We start from the raw sequence: 16,623 nt of genomic DNA on the forward strand, positions 1-16,623 counted from the left end.
TATATTTCAGAAAATATAGCTACTGCATATTTTGGCAATGTAACTTCTTTGCTTTTGATGAGAGTCCACTTTCAGGACAGAGTAAGAAGACATGTAATTGATTCTGTTATACATCTGTATCCAGCTACACATTTAGAAATACTGTTGTATAGTACATATACAGTGTCGGGTACAGAGCTATTAACTCTAGCTTGCATACAGCTCTAACAGGTTTATTAGCAATTGGATATTGGAACCAGGGCTGTAAAGATTCTATTTCTAGACATATTTTTACACTATGAAATGTTCCAAAAATATCCAATGGTAAATCTAGATCAAAGTGTAATTATTAATTAACATTTCCATGTCCATGGGTTTTTGTGCTAATAAGCACAGATAATATTATCCAAATAGTTCCAAAACATTCATGAAGAGGAGTGAATAGAACAGAAAAGGAACAAAGAGGGAATAGGGAATTATGCTTAAGGATACATCAAGGGCCCATTGATCTGATCTGTCAGAGGAATATTGGTCATTAAATGCTAAAATAACAGCTGATAGAAGGAGCTATCTGATATTATTTTACCAGTGCAGTCAGGACGGATACAAACGGAAAGTGCTCTGTTTATATCCATAAGTCACGAAAACTTTAATATGTGCTCTGATCATTTAATGAATTAGAACAACAGACCCCCTATGGTAATGTGCCAGAGCCTCAGGTTTTCAAACCAGAATACAGAGCCCTTGGAAGATCTGTCACTCTCATTGTGCTTAGCCTTATTTGCATATTCATACAAATGGCTCTTTTAAGAATATGATACATCTATTGGACTAAAAGTATGATGGTGCTGCGCATAATGTCCAATACCATACACTATGGCTACTTTGATATCAAGTTTCCTGGAGAGAGAGGAAGAAATAGAGAATAGATAGATAGATAGATAGATAGATAGATAGATAGATAGATAGATAGGATAGATGAGAGATAGATAGATAAATAGATAGATAGATAGATAGATAGATAGATAGATAGATAGGATAGATGAGAGATAGATAGATAGATAGATAGATAGATAGATAGATAGATAGATAGATAGATAGATAGATAGATAGATAGAGATATATACAGTATAACTGTACTTATAGAGTAGAGTCGTGGTTGACTTCTTGAAGCACATGTGAAGTAACCATAGCCAGAATGTACACTTTGTGTTGTAGTTTATCACGAAGTAATCCAGTTGCTCTACCATACAATAGTACCGTAAACCTTGTAGGGTATAGAGAAGGTTTTAGGTTGTTTGATGACATGCAAAGGATATAGGAATTGTTTATAGCAGCTTGTATATACTTCTAAAAACAGGTTGTCTTGCTCTGATATTTAAGCAATTCCTTACTTCACTTTAACAGCAGTGTATATACCCTGTGGGCGTTGGTTTTACCATAACTGTGAGAAGCTTTTTTTTTTATTAGGTTTTAGTATTTTTACAGGAATAGTTCATAGGTGAGAATATCTTTTAAGGAAACGCTAAAAATATGTGTAGAATTAACATGTTGAAGTTTCTTTCTAGATACTAAACAATGTATCTAGCCTGTCGTATTTATATTTCTTTCTGGTGCACACTGTTCATAAATATCTCGTAAATGCTGTGTAAATACTATGTATTTTGGCGTAAATGTAGACAGAAAAGTGTCAGACTTGGATTAATAAAAGAATGAAAAGAATTTCTGTGATATTTGATGTGTAACTTTGGTTTACTGGATCTCTCCATTATATGGGTCAGAGCAACATATTCAGGTTGCTAAAACAGAATGCCACAGACTTTAATGGTGCAGTGATGTTGATGTCTGGCCATTTTTATATACATATTAACTCTTCTCTTTTTTTGTGTCTGTTTTTAACCTTGTGTAGTCTCCCTCTCCGGATTCTTCTACGCAGGGAGCAGAATCCACAAACAGACAACATCGTCAGAATGCCTGTGATTCTGCAGAGTCCTCTTCTAATAAAGAGGTAGGCCTACTTCACCCAAAACATCTCTTTTGTGGCTTTCATACAGTTACTAAAGCCCCACGTGGCAAGCTGCAGTCAAAAAGCACTGCGAAAAAGACCTCAGCAAAAACGCATCATGTTTTTTTTCTGCAGAGTCTGCAAAGTTTTCCTTTGCGGACATCCTGTCCCTATTATACATATACCAAAAATACCAGCGTTTCCGTAGGAGTAATTGACATACTGAGATTTACAAAAATGCAAAGTTTTTTGACATTGCTGCATTTCTGCTGCAGATATTTTTCTGCAATATGTGGATAGAATTACCCAGAATCCCATCCACTTTGCAGTTACTGTAAAATCGCAGCATTTTTGCAGCATGGGGCCCCGGCCTTAAAGAAGTGTTTAAGATTTCCTCATACACATTACAATACAGTACCAATTCACATTGACCATTGTAGCAGAGAATGGGCACACTTGATCTTGGCCACCACATCCTCTTTTCAAAACATGACCCGCAACAATAACATATATAAATGTATAGATATGTATGTGTGAAAAAATTTAAAAACCCATACTCATCTGTCTCTGGTGCTCCGGTATCTCCCAGTATGGTCCGATCCTGCTGCTCCAGTGTTTTATTCCGGCAGAAGTCCCCACCACTGTGACGTTCTGTGTCCCTTTCCTTAGGCTGCTGATTGGTCTCAGCTCTCACGTGCGGCGGGGACTTCCGCCGCAAGAAAACAACGGAGCACTGGGGACAGGTGAGTATGGTTTCTTTTTACAATTTTTTTTTCACCTTCCCCGGCCTTATGTTAAAAAAAGTGGTTATCTTGGACAATCCCATAACCAATATCCCTGTCTCTTAAACTAAGTGTACACCAGTTCATAAGACTATTCTACACAATCATTTAACATAGTGCATTGCATTGTGGTATACATTTATTTCTACACAGTATATACAGTAATTTTACATTGCTATATTATGTTGCCAATGTAGCTTCCCTAACCTGTATGTGTAGAAAACTCTATGTTATGCTGTTCCTCTATTATCCCTCCTGCAAATTTATGAATAAATAGACGTCTGAGTGTTTCCACAACATGGGGCCTCAGACTTAAAGAGATTTTCCGGGCAAAAAATATTGTTTTTTTTTTTCTTCAAAAAAAGGTCTGTTAGTGCTATTAATGGGTTAATAAATGCACCCATATACTTGTTTTGAGTGATTTCTGGATGTCTCTGGGAGCTCCTGGTGTCTTCTGCATTTGTTTACCTGGTTTAGTGATCTGCCATGTAACTTCCACACTACCTCCCTCTCACCTTACTCAGCCCTTCCTCTCTCCCCTCTCCCATACACCCCCTCCCTGTCTCTCTAGTTATCCACTACTAGGCCTTCTCAACATACCTAGCCCAACCCCCGACCCCATTATATACTTACCTTCCAGTCTTCGTCCTGCGAGACAGCTCCTCCTTCCTTTTTGATTCTGCAGGCGCGAACTATTGTTCCAATGCTGCTCTGTTCTCTGAAGCCTACGATCCATCTCTACTGCACATGCGTAGGAGCTGTGCAGCAGAAGTGGATTATCAGCTATGAGCAGCACAGCAGTCAGAAAACAGGGAGGAGCCATCCCTCAGGAAGAAGCCTGGAAGAAAGAAGATAGGTAAGTATGATGGAGTGGATGGCGGTAGGGAGGGGGGATATGTAGCAGTGATGTTCCGTTTCCGGAAACGGATTGTCACTGGATAACCAACAAATGTCCCTGCAGTGGTCACATGACTGCCCAGGTATAAGGGTAAATATACATTTTTGATTAATTATGTTATTCGGAAAGTAGACAGGGCTTGGTGTTTAGGTTAGTGTAAGGATTTCATTTTATCCCAAACAACCCCATTAAAGAGAGTCTAATACTTCACCACTCCCCAATATTTACCACCTACCTCACATTACAGGACGCATTACAGTGATAAACAACATGTCTCTTTTATGGTTGTTGTTTTCCTATATTTGAAGAAAAATTACTTTGAAGTCCTATGCAATGAGGCAGTTGGTGCACTGGGGGTGGCAATTTATTTTTGTGTTTTTCATTTTAGCAAATGTTTTGTTTTCCTCCTAACTTCATGGGCAGAGAAATAAATGTAGAAATAATATGAATGTTTTACCATACTTCACTTTCAGCTCCTGGGAATCCTGCAACCTACTGACAGTCTCCTAGCCAGTAACCTTCTGAGGTAGCATGCAGTGTTTGCAAGCATTACCCAAGTGTCATAGCAGGAGCCTGCAGATACAACCCTGAATTCTCTGTTTCCGGGAACATTCTAATAAAACATCTCTGTGCGCAATTCCCTAAATAACTACTAATAGTTTGAGAACAATCTAATTTTTCTTAACAAGCGTCTGGGGCTGCATTTGCTGTCTTATGTGTGATATGTGCATGATGCCGTTGTATTTCATCTTGCTGCATATGTCTTGCTTGTGCTAGAAACAAACATTGTTTGTCTTAATTACAGTCCAGAAAGAGCCTGGCTTCATTCCCGACCTACGTAGAAGGTAAGAACGTCACTCGGAAGAAGAAATACCAGCTGTGTCAATTGCTTTCATTGCCAGGAAAGATCTAAACTTTGTATGCTATGTGTATCATTATGGATTTGTACATGAACTGTGGACTGCACCAGGTTTATTTTGTTTTTTGTTTTTTTCCTTTTGTTAAAGTATATATCTCAACTTTCTGTCTGAGGATTTATATATTACTACGTTATTTTATGGGGATAACGTCCATCCTTAGGTGCTTCCCGTAGAGGGCAGCATAACAGAGGCACTGTCTCCCTGTTTACATCTTGGGAGACAGATTTGCATATTCCTCCTACGTTATTTTAGGCACTGCTCTGGACTATATGACTGGTATTACTTTATGTATTGGCCCATAATAAGCCACATGTAGTCTTTTTAGTGGTTCTCACTGAGAAAACTATACAAGCCTGCAGGAAGATATACAGGGTAATGGATATCCAAGAGCATGCATAAAGCATTAGGTACTCAATAAGCACTGTCATGGGTAAAAGTTGATGTTTTACCCCAGATGGTTACCACCCTTAAAGTCCCATAAAACATGTTTTTAGTTTTCTGTGTGTTTACTGCATGATGTACTGTATACTAAGAAAGTCGAATAAAAACAACACTGTAAGATGAATTCTACCTAGCTCCATCTAACACAGCAGCACACTGTGAAAAATTCCACGTAGGAAGATTAAACAGCAAATTTTCATATTCGACATATATCAATTCTCCCAGCTTGTGAATCTTGCCATATATGACCAGAATTAGCTAGTGATATTTAGAAAAGGCATGGCAAACTATAAGGCATGCGGTGTTTTGGGATACCTACTTTATTCCATTTGAGGCTAAGGCCCCATGCAGTAAAATTCTAGTTTTTTCTACAACATGTGTTCTCAACCTAAACATTGTTCTACATAAACTAAAACCTATAAAACAGTTAATGGAAGACTTTGCCAATGAAGAACCTTGTATATCCAATCTACTTTTGGACAGATCAGCTCAGATACATTTACCATTGACTGATAATCAATATATGTATCTATTATTAAATGTGCTCTCCAGGATTTAGGTTTTTATGGCCTATTCTTAGGATAAGTTATAAATATCTTATTGTGGGGAGCTGAGCTGTAGTATTAGTGGCCAGCTCCTTTCTGCTTCTTCATTTTATGTATTGTATGGGTGTTGAAAGCAGCCCCATAATGCTGTTTTGGCCGTAAAAACCTAAATACTGGACAATCCCTTTAAATGACAGCATCTTATCATATTTTTGTTTAGGACATATGCTGTTCTGTTTCCTCCTTTACTATGAAGATATGCAGATGCATTTCATACAACTACTGTTATTTCCAGGCATGCTATTACTTCCAGCTTACAGGGCATTTATCACAACAAGCTCTCCAATTCCTTCTTGCTGGAGGAATGTAGTTTTGTAGCAGGTTTTTTTTAATAACAGGGAACACTGGCCCTTAGTCTGCTTGAGTTATGTCTGATGCAGAATCTATTTTGTATTTTACCCCAGACAACCCCTTTAACTCACTTAGAAATTGATGGCAGCAAAAGGCTGAAAACGTAAGTGGAACTAATGAAAAACATTTGGGCGGCAATTTGTATACAAAGAGCATGGTAGAGAGGCAGAGTCTCTCAGAAGCAAAATGGTTGTGAAAAACTATGTCTAAGAATTGTGGAACAATTTTATAAATTGTTCATCAATGTAAAATTGAAAAAACTTTGAATATTGCATCATCAGTACTATAATAGCACCATATATCACCATCAGTACATAATATCGCAAAGATAGATGCAGATAATCTATTGAATTCCTTGTGTACAAGGGACAAAGTTGACAGTCAATCTTGGGCTCTTGTGATTTACGAGTCCTCGGGTGGAACTGCACTAAACACAGGTATGAATTGATATTGTAAGTTACTGCACGGGCTAGGGAATGTTCAAGCCACAAATGCAAGTTGAAGCTGTATCATGTAAAGAAGTCACAAATCAACTCAATCCAGAAATTCTACTGTCTTCTTTGGGTCAAAACTCATTTAAAATGAACTGAGGTAAAATCGAAAATCTCTAGAGGAATCAAAATTAAAAATTTTTTTTATTGAAACCAATGACACTGTGTCCTGGGATTTCAAGAGGAGAGGAACCATCCAGCTTGTTAGCAGCACAAAGGGCAAACTCTTGCATTTCTGATGATATGGGGCTGCGTTAGTGCCTATAGCATGGGCAGGTTACACATCTTAAAATGCTGACTGGCATAGAGAGATTTTAGAAAACATATGGTCACAGACAACATCTCTATCAGGGAAGGCTCTTCATATTTAAGCAAGACAATGCTAAACCAAATATTGCATCCATCACAACAGCATGAATTTGTAGAACAAGAGTCCAGGTGCTGAACTGGTCTGTCTACAGTCCAGACTTTTCACCAACCAAAAACATTTGGTACATTATGAAATGAAAAATACAACAAAGAAAACCAAGGACTGTTTGAGCAGATCCTACATAAGACAAGAATGAGACAATATTCCTTTCCGAGCACTCCAGGAATTTGTCTCCTTACATGCTAGACATTTACAGACTGTTGTAAAAAGAAGAGGGAATACTACATGAAAGTAGACATGGCCCTGTCCCAACTTTTCTCCCATGTGTTGCAGCCATCAGTTTCTAAATAGGTTAAGTTTCTAAAATGAAATGGACAAATGTCTAACTTTCACCTTTTGATATGTGTTCTGTGTTCTACTTTGAATAAAATATGGTTACATCAGATTTTCAAACCTTCTTGTTTCTTTTACATTTTTCGCATTATCCCAATTTCGGGGGTTTACGATGGGGACAAGTAGCTAATGTTCCATGACTTGTAAATGTAACTTAGGTTAATAACAACCTCTGTGACGATAGATCAGAGGCGCACAAGTCAGTTCATAAACAACAATACAAAATCTGCCCCACTAACTGAAATTTATTGGTTATAGTACTGGTATCCTCCTGATGAGAGCAGACACCTTCTTGATCCCTTATGGTTGCACCCTTTCAAGTTACGCCACTGATAAAAATAAATGCGTTTGCTGGCTGGTGTGCCTGTTCTGAGAATTTTGATTTATGTGTGATTTTTAATCTTTACAGTTCCTGGGCCCTGTGATCCAGAAGATTTAATTGATGGAATAATATTTGCTGCGAATTACCTTGGCTCCACTCAGCTTCTGTCAGATAAAACCCCATCTAAGAATGTGCGCATGATGCAAGCACAAGAGGCAGTTAGTCGGATTAAGGTAAGGGGTAAACTTTATTCCACTTCTTATATTGTTATCACAACATGTTTTGTATCCAAATTCTATGATTCATCTTACCACAGTCTAAGTAGGAAGAATAAAAATAACAGGAACTAAATACTGAAGTCATATAGAACAAACAAAAATAAAATCTCCCAGATCTCACATCCCTTCTCCTCTTGCTTGGCCCTATTCAATCATATTACAATTAAACGTGTGAGAAATATATAATTTATATAATTCTTCTATATATTTACCAAGTGATCAGATATTTTCACCACTTCTACTCACACATTAGGAAAAAACGGACTTTGGCTGTAAGGCGTCTGGTTGGAGCAGGAACCCTTCCCTGTCGCTGAGACCTCCCTAGTAAAACCACATCTCTTACAGAAGTTTTCTAGACAAATATGGAAAGGATCAAAGGGATTTAAACACCTAAATTTGATTCAGGGCTTTTTTTGTGGGCATATTGATAATCCAACAGACTGAACTTTAGTGATCCTTAATCGGAGTTGACCTCCAGTTTCTGGTGGTTTTGTATATCTTAAATTTGGTTTGATATTATCAGTATTATCTTGTATATCTTTGTTAACCATGTGTCTGTGCACCTGTGGTATGCTAATGCTCATGTAAATAAGGGCATGGTTAGTCTACAGGTCTTCCATTTTGAATCATAAAAGTACAGCGCATTGAACCAGATCCCATGTGGGGATCCCAATCGTGTCTGAAGGTGATCTGCACTTCAGATAAATTCTGGCCTAGCATAACAAGTTTAGCAGATGTCAGAGGAGATAAAGATTGGATTTCTCCTGCCCAATACATTTGTTTTTGGGGTGTTAAGCCACTGCCAGAGGGGCTTGGCAGCGGCTCTCTCCATTGACAATGTATGCCTGAGTATAAGGGGATTGGGGGAGAGAGCCATCATTCAGGTGATGGATATATAATGTGTTTGGCCAGCCTTAAAGGTAATTATATCCTTTGCCGCTTATTTCATGAACTCAGTTTTTTAATTATAAAAAAAAAACATGGCTTGAACAAAGTAGATGGTACTATTGTGGTAGTTATCTGATGTTGGAAATTTTACATTCCATGTATTAATACGGTAATTGACTATTTGGCTATTCTCATTTTCAACCTATAGTTTAAGAGGTGGTCTCATCACAGACTATAATGGCATATTTCTACAACATAGCACCAATTTCCGATAAGTAGGGGTCCGATTTCTGGGACTCCTGCAAAACATGGCAGCTAAGAAGAGCTGTTTAGAAGACAAAGCTAAATTTCCCATTTGTTTTATTGATTGACACTGGTCACAGCGGACACAACACCTATTGGGCACTGGTGTATGTCATAGTTTTATGCTGCCAATATCTGTGATGATCCAACCCCTTTAAAACTACTCTATTGCTGCTAATTTTGTCACCCACTGTTGAAATGATATAGTTCAGGGATGAAGGGTTACATTCCCTACATCTTCATCATTTTTACAATGCTACATCCATATTTTAATATGAGTTGTCACCATTACCGTTAAGTTCATGTTTCATGTAGGCCAGTTTTTTCTGAAGATAATTGAGGCATTTGCATTTTATTTAATACACGTAATATATAGCAAATAGTTTGAAAAGAGCAGACAAAACTGTGAAGTATGTTAGAAACCAGCGCTAAACCATATTTGCCATTCCACCAAATGCACCATAACTGATATTGATAGCCTCTTGAGTTCTGTCTTACATTGTTGGTAGCTGCCCTTTATATTCCCCTTATTAGAAGTAGTATCTGTAACATATTCTCTAACCATATTCCTGTCTCTGTTTATTTCATGCTAAGCAGATGGCCCAGAAATTAGCCAAAAGCAGGAAGAAGGTGCAGTACAATCTCATCACTTTGTTGTTATGCTTGCTTTTATTTCGTTTTTCTTTTGTTTTAGTTTGCATTATTTTTTATCTTGATATGCCATTTTTTTCTGAGAATGCTATTCTCTCATCATTACATCTACCCATTCCGTAAAATATAACCATTACCATATGCCTATTAAATCATTCATATCTATAGACATACTTGCAACTATATAGGTTTTTCGATAAAATTAGGATTCCTGTATGCTGAAATGTGTTGCCCTGTTCTTTAGTTGTTACTGATATGTTTGTATACAGACCACTGTATATTTGTTATTGACTATATGTCTGGACCCTGACTGATCAAGTACTGATGACTAATACTGTGGATAGGGCTTTAGTATGAAAAATCATTTTGGAGCCAGACAACTCCTTTATGGAAATAAATGTACAGCCCAGCATCTCTATAGAAAATCATTTTACCATCAAATATAATCAGTATGTCCTTTGTAACACTTTTCTGAAAAGGTGCCCGTACCTTTATTAGCTGTCAGTCTAGCATTTGTTCCTCAGTCAGCTTTCCCCCATGCACATGCACGCTTGTTTCCTTGTGTGTTGTGAATAGGACGGGGTAGTGAGCGGCTGCCAGGCACCTCTGGTAGTGTCTTATCTCCCCTGAGAACAAATGGTTGAGTGCTGAAATTCAGTATATGTAATCATTTATTCCCCCTTAAAATTAAGGAGTCCTCCATATAGATAAAATAGTCAACCAGTCCTAATGAAATGGTAAATGGCAGTCATTACAGCTCCTATAGTAATTGTAACCTATGTTACACACTTTGGGAACAATAAATGTGCCTGGCTGTGCGTTGCTACTTTGCCCACCTCTATGTTGCAATATAATTTGGAAAAAATGGTTGATCAGTTTCCAAAAACTTGAAAGAAAAAACAACTCACAGACAGTATTTTAGGTGGGAAGGCTTCATGTCAGGGAGGAAGTATTTTTTTTTATAATTACACTGAACTTGTTATCCCACCATGTAGTATGTTGTGGTTTGTGTGTATTAGTAAGCCAGTTATCAGAACAGTGTGCACTCTATGGCTCTTTTGGACATGACATACTGTATATAATTGCAATGTTAAATCTTATTTTCTTACTTGCTGATGGTAATAGAAAACTAACAAGCTAATAAAATTGCATTACAACATACAATTTTTTAACTGATTTAAAAAAAATTTAATATTTCTGTGTCTATATTGCCATTACATACTTGTTATTGTGACCCCTGCACCTAATGTGTCCATTGATGGTGAGAAAATGCTGCTTGAAGTGTCCCAATGAGTTGGCCTACAGAATAGCAGGAATCACCCCACCACCCGTGCATAAAAAGAGTAAGGGTAATGGGACTTTTCTACTGAGCATGTGTGACTACCAGTTCTGACACTTGAAGTGGACATTTTGAGAGGGAAGAAAACGAACATTAGCAGGTACCATAAGTATGTAAGAAAGTTTTAGGTTGAGGCTTCACGTTACAGAAACACAGCTTTTTTTGTTGTTGCAGATTTTGCTTCTGTATTTTAAGCCAAAGCCAAGAATGGCTACAAAACGAATGGGAATTCATAAGAAGTTCTTATACTTCTACCTCCTGCTCATTCCACTCCTGGCTTTGGCTCATAAAACCAGAACCAAATCTGCAACAAAAAAACTGTGTGGGCCTTAGCCTTAAAAAAGAAAGTATTAAGAACTTAAAACACCCATTTCCGTATTTTACATATAAAAGGAACACAAAAAAAATACAGTAGGTCAGATTTATTATCCCTTGTATGGAAGTTATTATGCCTTGTACCAATAAAAAGTTGTCCAGTACACACAAAACATTAAACCAGAGGTACTCAAAATGAAAACACCATTTTAGAAAATAAAAGATGATAAACTTTATTAATACTTTTAAAATACCACAAGACAAGATAATACAGTAAAGAAGCTAATGTGCCAGACAAGTGGAATCCACCAAAAATGGGCCTGATGATAATAGTATATCTACAGTTGTCTATAATAGTAATCCTATGGGATGCACACATAGACAGACAAGCATTAAGGATATAATCTACATCATAATAAGACAATAAATATATTCAGGATACATTATATTATTATTTAATGATAATACAAATCACCTATCACAAGAAAAAAATAGATAGAAATATCCCAATGGAATTCAGTAAGGAACTCAGAGGATTGAGTAATGCCCCATCAACATTCACTAAAGTACTGCTCCTAGTGGTATAGGTCCAGAAATTAATGTATCATGAACAGGCTACTAGCTAACTAGTATAAGTATGCATACCCATGTTGAAGATGTAAGATACAGGCTCAGGTGCACACTGCCGGCACACCCCAACGTACGTTTTGGGAATCTTTGTCTGGGGGCCATTAAAAATAGTTGAGTGGGCTGGGGCAAACAAAAATAGACCAGTAAATTGAAATGGTGAAATTGCATTTTTTTTCCAGTCTCAACCCACAAATATTTATTTATTTTTTTACTATTTCCAAATACAGCTTATAGAAAATTGAAAGGCGTCATTAGAAAATATAACTTGTCCTGCAAAACAAACAAACAAACAAACAGCTATGTCAATGGAAAATTGAAAAAGTTATGGAAGTTAGGTAGTTAAAAAATACTAAATTGCTATGTCTCCAAGGGGTTAAATTTCCACATCCCTGTGTTTTATAAGAATTGTGATTTGTGACTTTAAAAATTAATGAAGGTAAAAGTAAATGTTTAAAACGTGCCACACATTTGGTTTATTTGAGACTGCTGTTCTGATAGCGCACTGTGTGTTCCGTTTGTCTGTCTGTACAATATCTTTGAATTTGTGAGTGATTTGTCTTATTGTTTTACTTGCTGTTTTTGCAGGCTGCAGAAGGCGAAGCTCAGCCCATGACTGAAGTGGACTTGTTTATTTCAACTCAGAGAATAAAAGTACTGAATGCAGATACACAGGTAATGGGGTTTTTACAATGCAAATGTGTCAAAAAGGGCGATAGCTACTGTATAGCTACAACGTGAGGCCTTAGGGTGCATTCACACTGAGTATACGCTGACTGATTCTGAACATTAAAACCCGAATCATTCGCGTTCAACCCGAATCAAACCGTTCAAAATCAGCGCGTACAAAGTAGATCCCATTCATTTCAATGGGAGCCGGCATACGAGCGCTCCCCATTGAAATGAATGGGCTGCTTTTTTCCCTATTGGGTTCAATGTGATACGTGCTTTACGTTCAGAATCAGCTCAGTGTATACTTACTGTGAATGCACCGTTAGTCTAGTAGTATAGTTGTAGAGATTGTACTTCACCATTGGAAATTGCAGTCTACTTAAATAATCAGTCGGGCTCACAAATATTTAGGAATGAATATACACTTGTACAAAGGCTGGATTCATATATGCACTTTTTATGCACTTTTTTTGTAGCCAGTCAGAAGGAAAAGTACAAATGAAAAATTTCATTAAAAAAGTTAACCCATTTTCACAGATTATAAAAATGAATCAATCACGGGCAGCACACAACCCAAAAATGAGTAGCGACGTGTACTGGCCATGATAAACACCAACATCACATGTCCGCTAAGACTAAGTTCACATCTGCAATGACTGCCAAAAATTACTGAACAAAAAAGTGCTGCAAGTCCAACTTTATCCAACATCAGTTTAATCGGATTCAGTTTTACGGATGCCTTTACAGTATAGTCAATGTGGTCCACCGGGCATTGTTGGTATCTGCTATTTTAGCAGTTTGTGTTTACATTGTTCTGGTCCTCCGAAGGACACAGGGGCACAGATGTGAACATAGATGTAAAATTGGACATGTGAATAACCCCTTAGGGTTAAGGCTCAAATCTATGTTCTGAGACTGTTGTAAAATCCTTCTAAATCTGCAGATGAAAAAGTTCTGCATGCAAGATTCTTTTTCTTTCCAACAATAACACGGTTTTCCAGTGAACCCCATTATAATTAAATGGATCTTTGAGGCTCTGTTGGTGTCTATCTGTAGATGGATCCATCTTTACAGTTCAGTACAGTTTACAGAAGAACGTAAAGAATGATGCAGATGTGGACTTACCCTATATTCTTAAATCTGGGCTAACATTTACATGGACAGCCTTTTATAAGAAATTATCTATAAATAAATATCATGCTATCTGTTGTTGAGCTCAGTGGTTCACTTACTGTTACAGTATATATAGATCCCAGCATAGGACACTTGAATGATCTAAGTAGAATATACAGACTACATGTAGCCCCATGTCTTTGTAAGATATTCAAATGCAATTGTATACTCAGCTATCTGTAATGTATCCATCCGCATTTGACTGCTTTGAATAAGACCAGGCTATTAGGAAGATATTGGGAATTCACATTCCCGCCAGCTCACCTCTGGCAGCATGTCTTCATGTCAGTAGGCAGAGGATGTGTACAGTTCAATGAATAGGCTTCCATCCGTACAGTACTCTGCAAAAGTTTTAGACAGGTGTGGAAAAATTGTTGCAAAGTAAAAATGTTTTTAAAAATAGAAGTGTTAATAGTTTATTTTTGTCAAGATGCAAAGTCAATGAACCAAAGAGAAATCTAAAACAAATCAATATTTGGTGTAAGGACCTTTGGAGGAGGAGTACTGAAAGTGATGATATGGCCACCACAGAGCCCTGATCTCATCATCCAGTCTGTCTGGGATTACATGAAGAGACAGACGGATTAGTGCAAGTCTATATTCATAGAAGATCTGTGGTTAGTTTTTCAAGATTTTTGGAACAACCTCCATGCAGAGTCCCTTCAAAAATTGTGTGCAAGCGTTCCTAAAATTGATGCAGTATTGAAGGCAAAGGGTGGTCAAACTAAATATTGATGTAATTTAGATTTTTCTTTTGTTCATTCACTTTATGTTTTGTTAATTGACAAAAAATAAATTAGCACTTATATTTTTAAAGGGATTCTATTGTTAAAATGTTTTTTTTTCTAACACGTAGGAATAGCCTTCAGAAAGGCTATTCTTCTCCTACCTTTAGATGTTTTCTCCACGCCGTTGTTCGGTAGAAATCCTGGTTTTCTTCGGTATGCAAATGAGTTCTCTCACAGCACTGGGGGCGGTCCTCAGCACTCAAACAACACTGAGGGCGTCCTCAATTCTGTGAGAGAACTCTACAGCACCGCCTATATCTTCTTCTGGAATGGCCTCTCCCCGTGTCTTCATCTGGAGCTAGGGGTCAAACTTCTACGCATGCGCAGTCGGCTCTGCCATTGGGTGCTTTGGGCAGAGCCGACTGCACATGCGCGTGGCCATTTTTTTGTGGTTGCTTACCCCAGCTTACTGTGTAAGCGACCACAAGAAAATGGCCGCTTACCCCAGGTGGGCATGCCTGACTGCCCGACAGCAGAGCCGACTGTGCATGCCTAGAATTTTGAAACCAGCGCTGGAAGAAGACGCATGGAGAGGCCGTTCCAAAAGAAGATGAAGGTCGCACTGGAGAGATCACACGCAGCATTGGGACGCCCCCAGTGCTCCGAGAGAACTAATTTGCATACCGAAGAAAACCGGGATTTCTACTGAACATCGGCGCGGAGAAGACTTCTAAAGGTAGGAAAAGAATAGCCTTTCTTAATGATAGAATTCCTTTAAAGCATTCTAAGACTGGGATCACACTTGCACTGTTCAGGGATTCTGTCCTCCCACTCCACTTGGAAAATGTGGAGAGAAAAGTCCTACAAGCAGACCTCATTGTAGTCTATATTTAGACTATACATCTTATGCTAAAAAAAACAAAACAAAACAACAAATACTAGAAAAATCAAGTTTCCCCTCCTTTTTCAACATTTTTCAAATAGTAAATAAAATTAAATCCATATGGCTGAAAAAATATGCCAAATTATTTGAATAACATCAACAAAAAAAAACTATTAAAGCTTGCAAAAGTGTTTTATTTTTTAATATATATGGTAATGAACCAAGGAAAATGGTGGTCTTGAAGTGGTTAAAATGTGACCCCATGTATAGATATGGCATCCTTGTAAAGAAAATGTGATCCCAAACGTATTTTGCCCATGATTTTTCCCTCAGAATTTTTTTTTAATGATGCATATTCATCCAATAGCTATGTCTTTCAAGCCAGAATTTGTGTTTGCTCTTTACATAAAGAGCAGAGGATTGGATATGTTGAAATCCAACATGAATACCCCCCATCCCCAGCTTGTACAATTGATAGGGGTTCGAAAAGCGTCTTTACACTTTAAAGCATTGACTGATCATGCTAAAATTACTAGCGCAGTCTACTTTCATCTTATGTGAATAGCCAGCTTAAGGGTATGATCACACATGGCAAAGACACTTTCATCTAGATTTGTGGGTAGAAAATCCACAGGGTATCACAGTAGCAGCAAGATGTATGAGCTTTTAAGAAAATTCATTCACAGACTGTGAAAAATATTGTGCGGAAATTGCGAATTTAAATCTCCAACATGTCTATTCCTTCTGTGGATTCGCACTGTAGGTTTGCAATAAAATTTACAACCAAAACACTTGTGGTATATGCAGATTTTTGCTGCAGGTCAGAATGTCCAACAGTTTTTTTTTTTTAAATGTTCCTAAGGCTAAGGGCTAGTAGTTATTTGGTCCGGATTTTGACACGGGAAGCAGTGTCAGAATCCGGACCAGAATGCACCTGCAACAGCTAGCAGTTGCGGCTTTCCGCTATGGATTAAGTCCAAATGAATGGGCCTAGTCCAGAGGGATTATTTTGACACCGCGGCAGTTTCCAGTGTGGAATCTGCGTCAAGATAGGGCAGGTACCGTACTCGAGTATAAGTCAACCAGAATATAAGCCGAGGACCCTAATTTTACCACAAAAACTGTGAAAACTTATTGACTCGAGTATAAGCCTAGGGGGGAAATGCAGCAGCTACTGGAAAATTTCAAAAATTAAAATGGTTGTAGTTT

The 16,623-nt window shown here is 37.7% G+C and overlaps 1 protein-coding gene across 5 annotated transcripts in view; it reads left to right on the forward strand.

Annotated features, from left to right (window-relative positions):
* The window catches only part of APBA1 (amyloid beta precursor protein binding family A member 1), a 567,069-nt gene that overhangs the window by 97,755 nt on the left and 452,691 nt on the right, over positions 1-16,623 (forward strand). For 4 of the 5 annotated variants that reach the window (XR_012716979.1, XM_075278948.1, XM_075278959.1 and 1 more), the window contains exons 3-7: positions 1,889-1,987; positions 4,470-4,509; positions 7,645-7,790; positions 9,624-9,656; positions 12,547-12,633. Coding sequence is in view for 4 of the 5 variants with exons in the window: in XM_075278948.1 (XP_075135049.1) it covers positions 1,889-1,987; positions 4,470-4,509; positions 7,645-7,790; positions 9,624-9,656; positions 12,547-12,633 (405 nt within the window). In the remaining variant the exon portion in view is untranslated. The remainder of the gene's footprint in view (positions 1-1,888; positions 1,988-4,469; positions 4,510-7,644; positions 7,791-9,623; positions 9,657-12,546; positions 12,634-16,623) is intronic. The other variant, XM_075278969.1, reaches the window with a different exon arrangement.

This window comes from Leptodactylus fuscus, chromosome 1, assembly GCF_031893055.1.
Source record: "Leptodactylus fuscus isolate aLepFus1 chromosome 1, aLepFus1.hap2, whole genome shotgun sequence".
In the NCBI taxonomy this organism is placed as follows: domain Eukaryota; kingdom Metazoa; phylum Chordata; class Amphibia; order Anura; family Leptodactylidae; genus Leptodactylus; species Leptodactylus fuscus.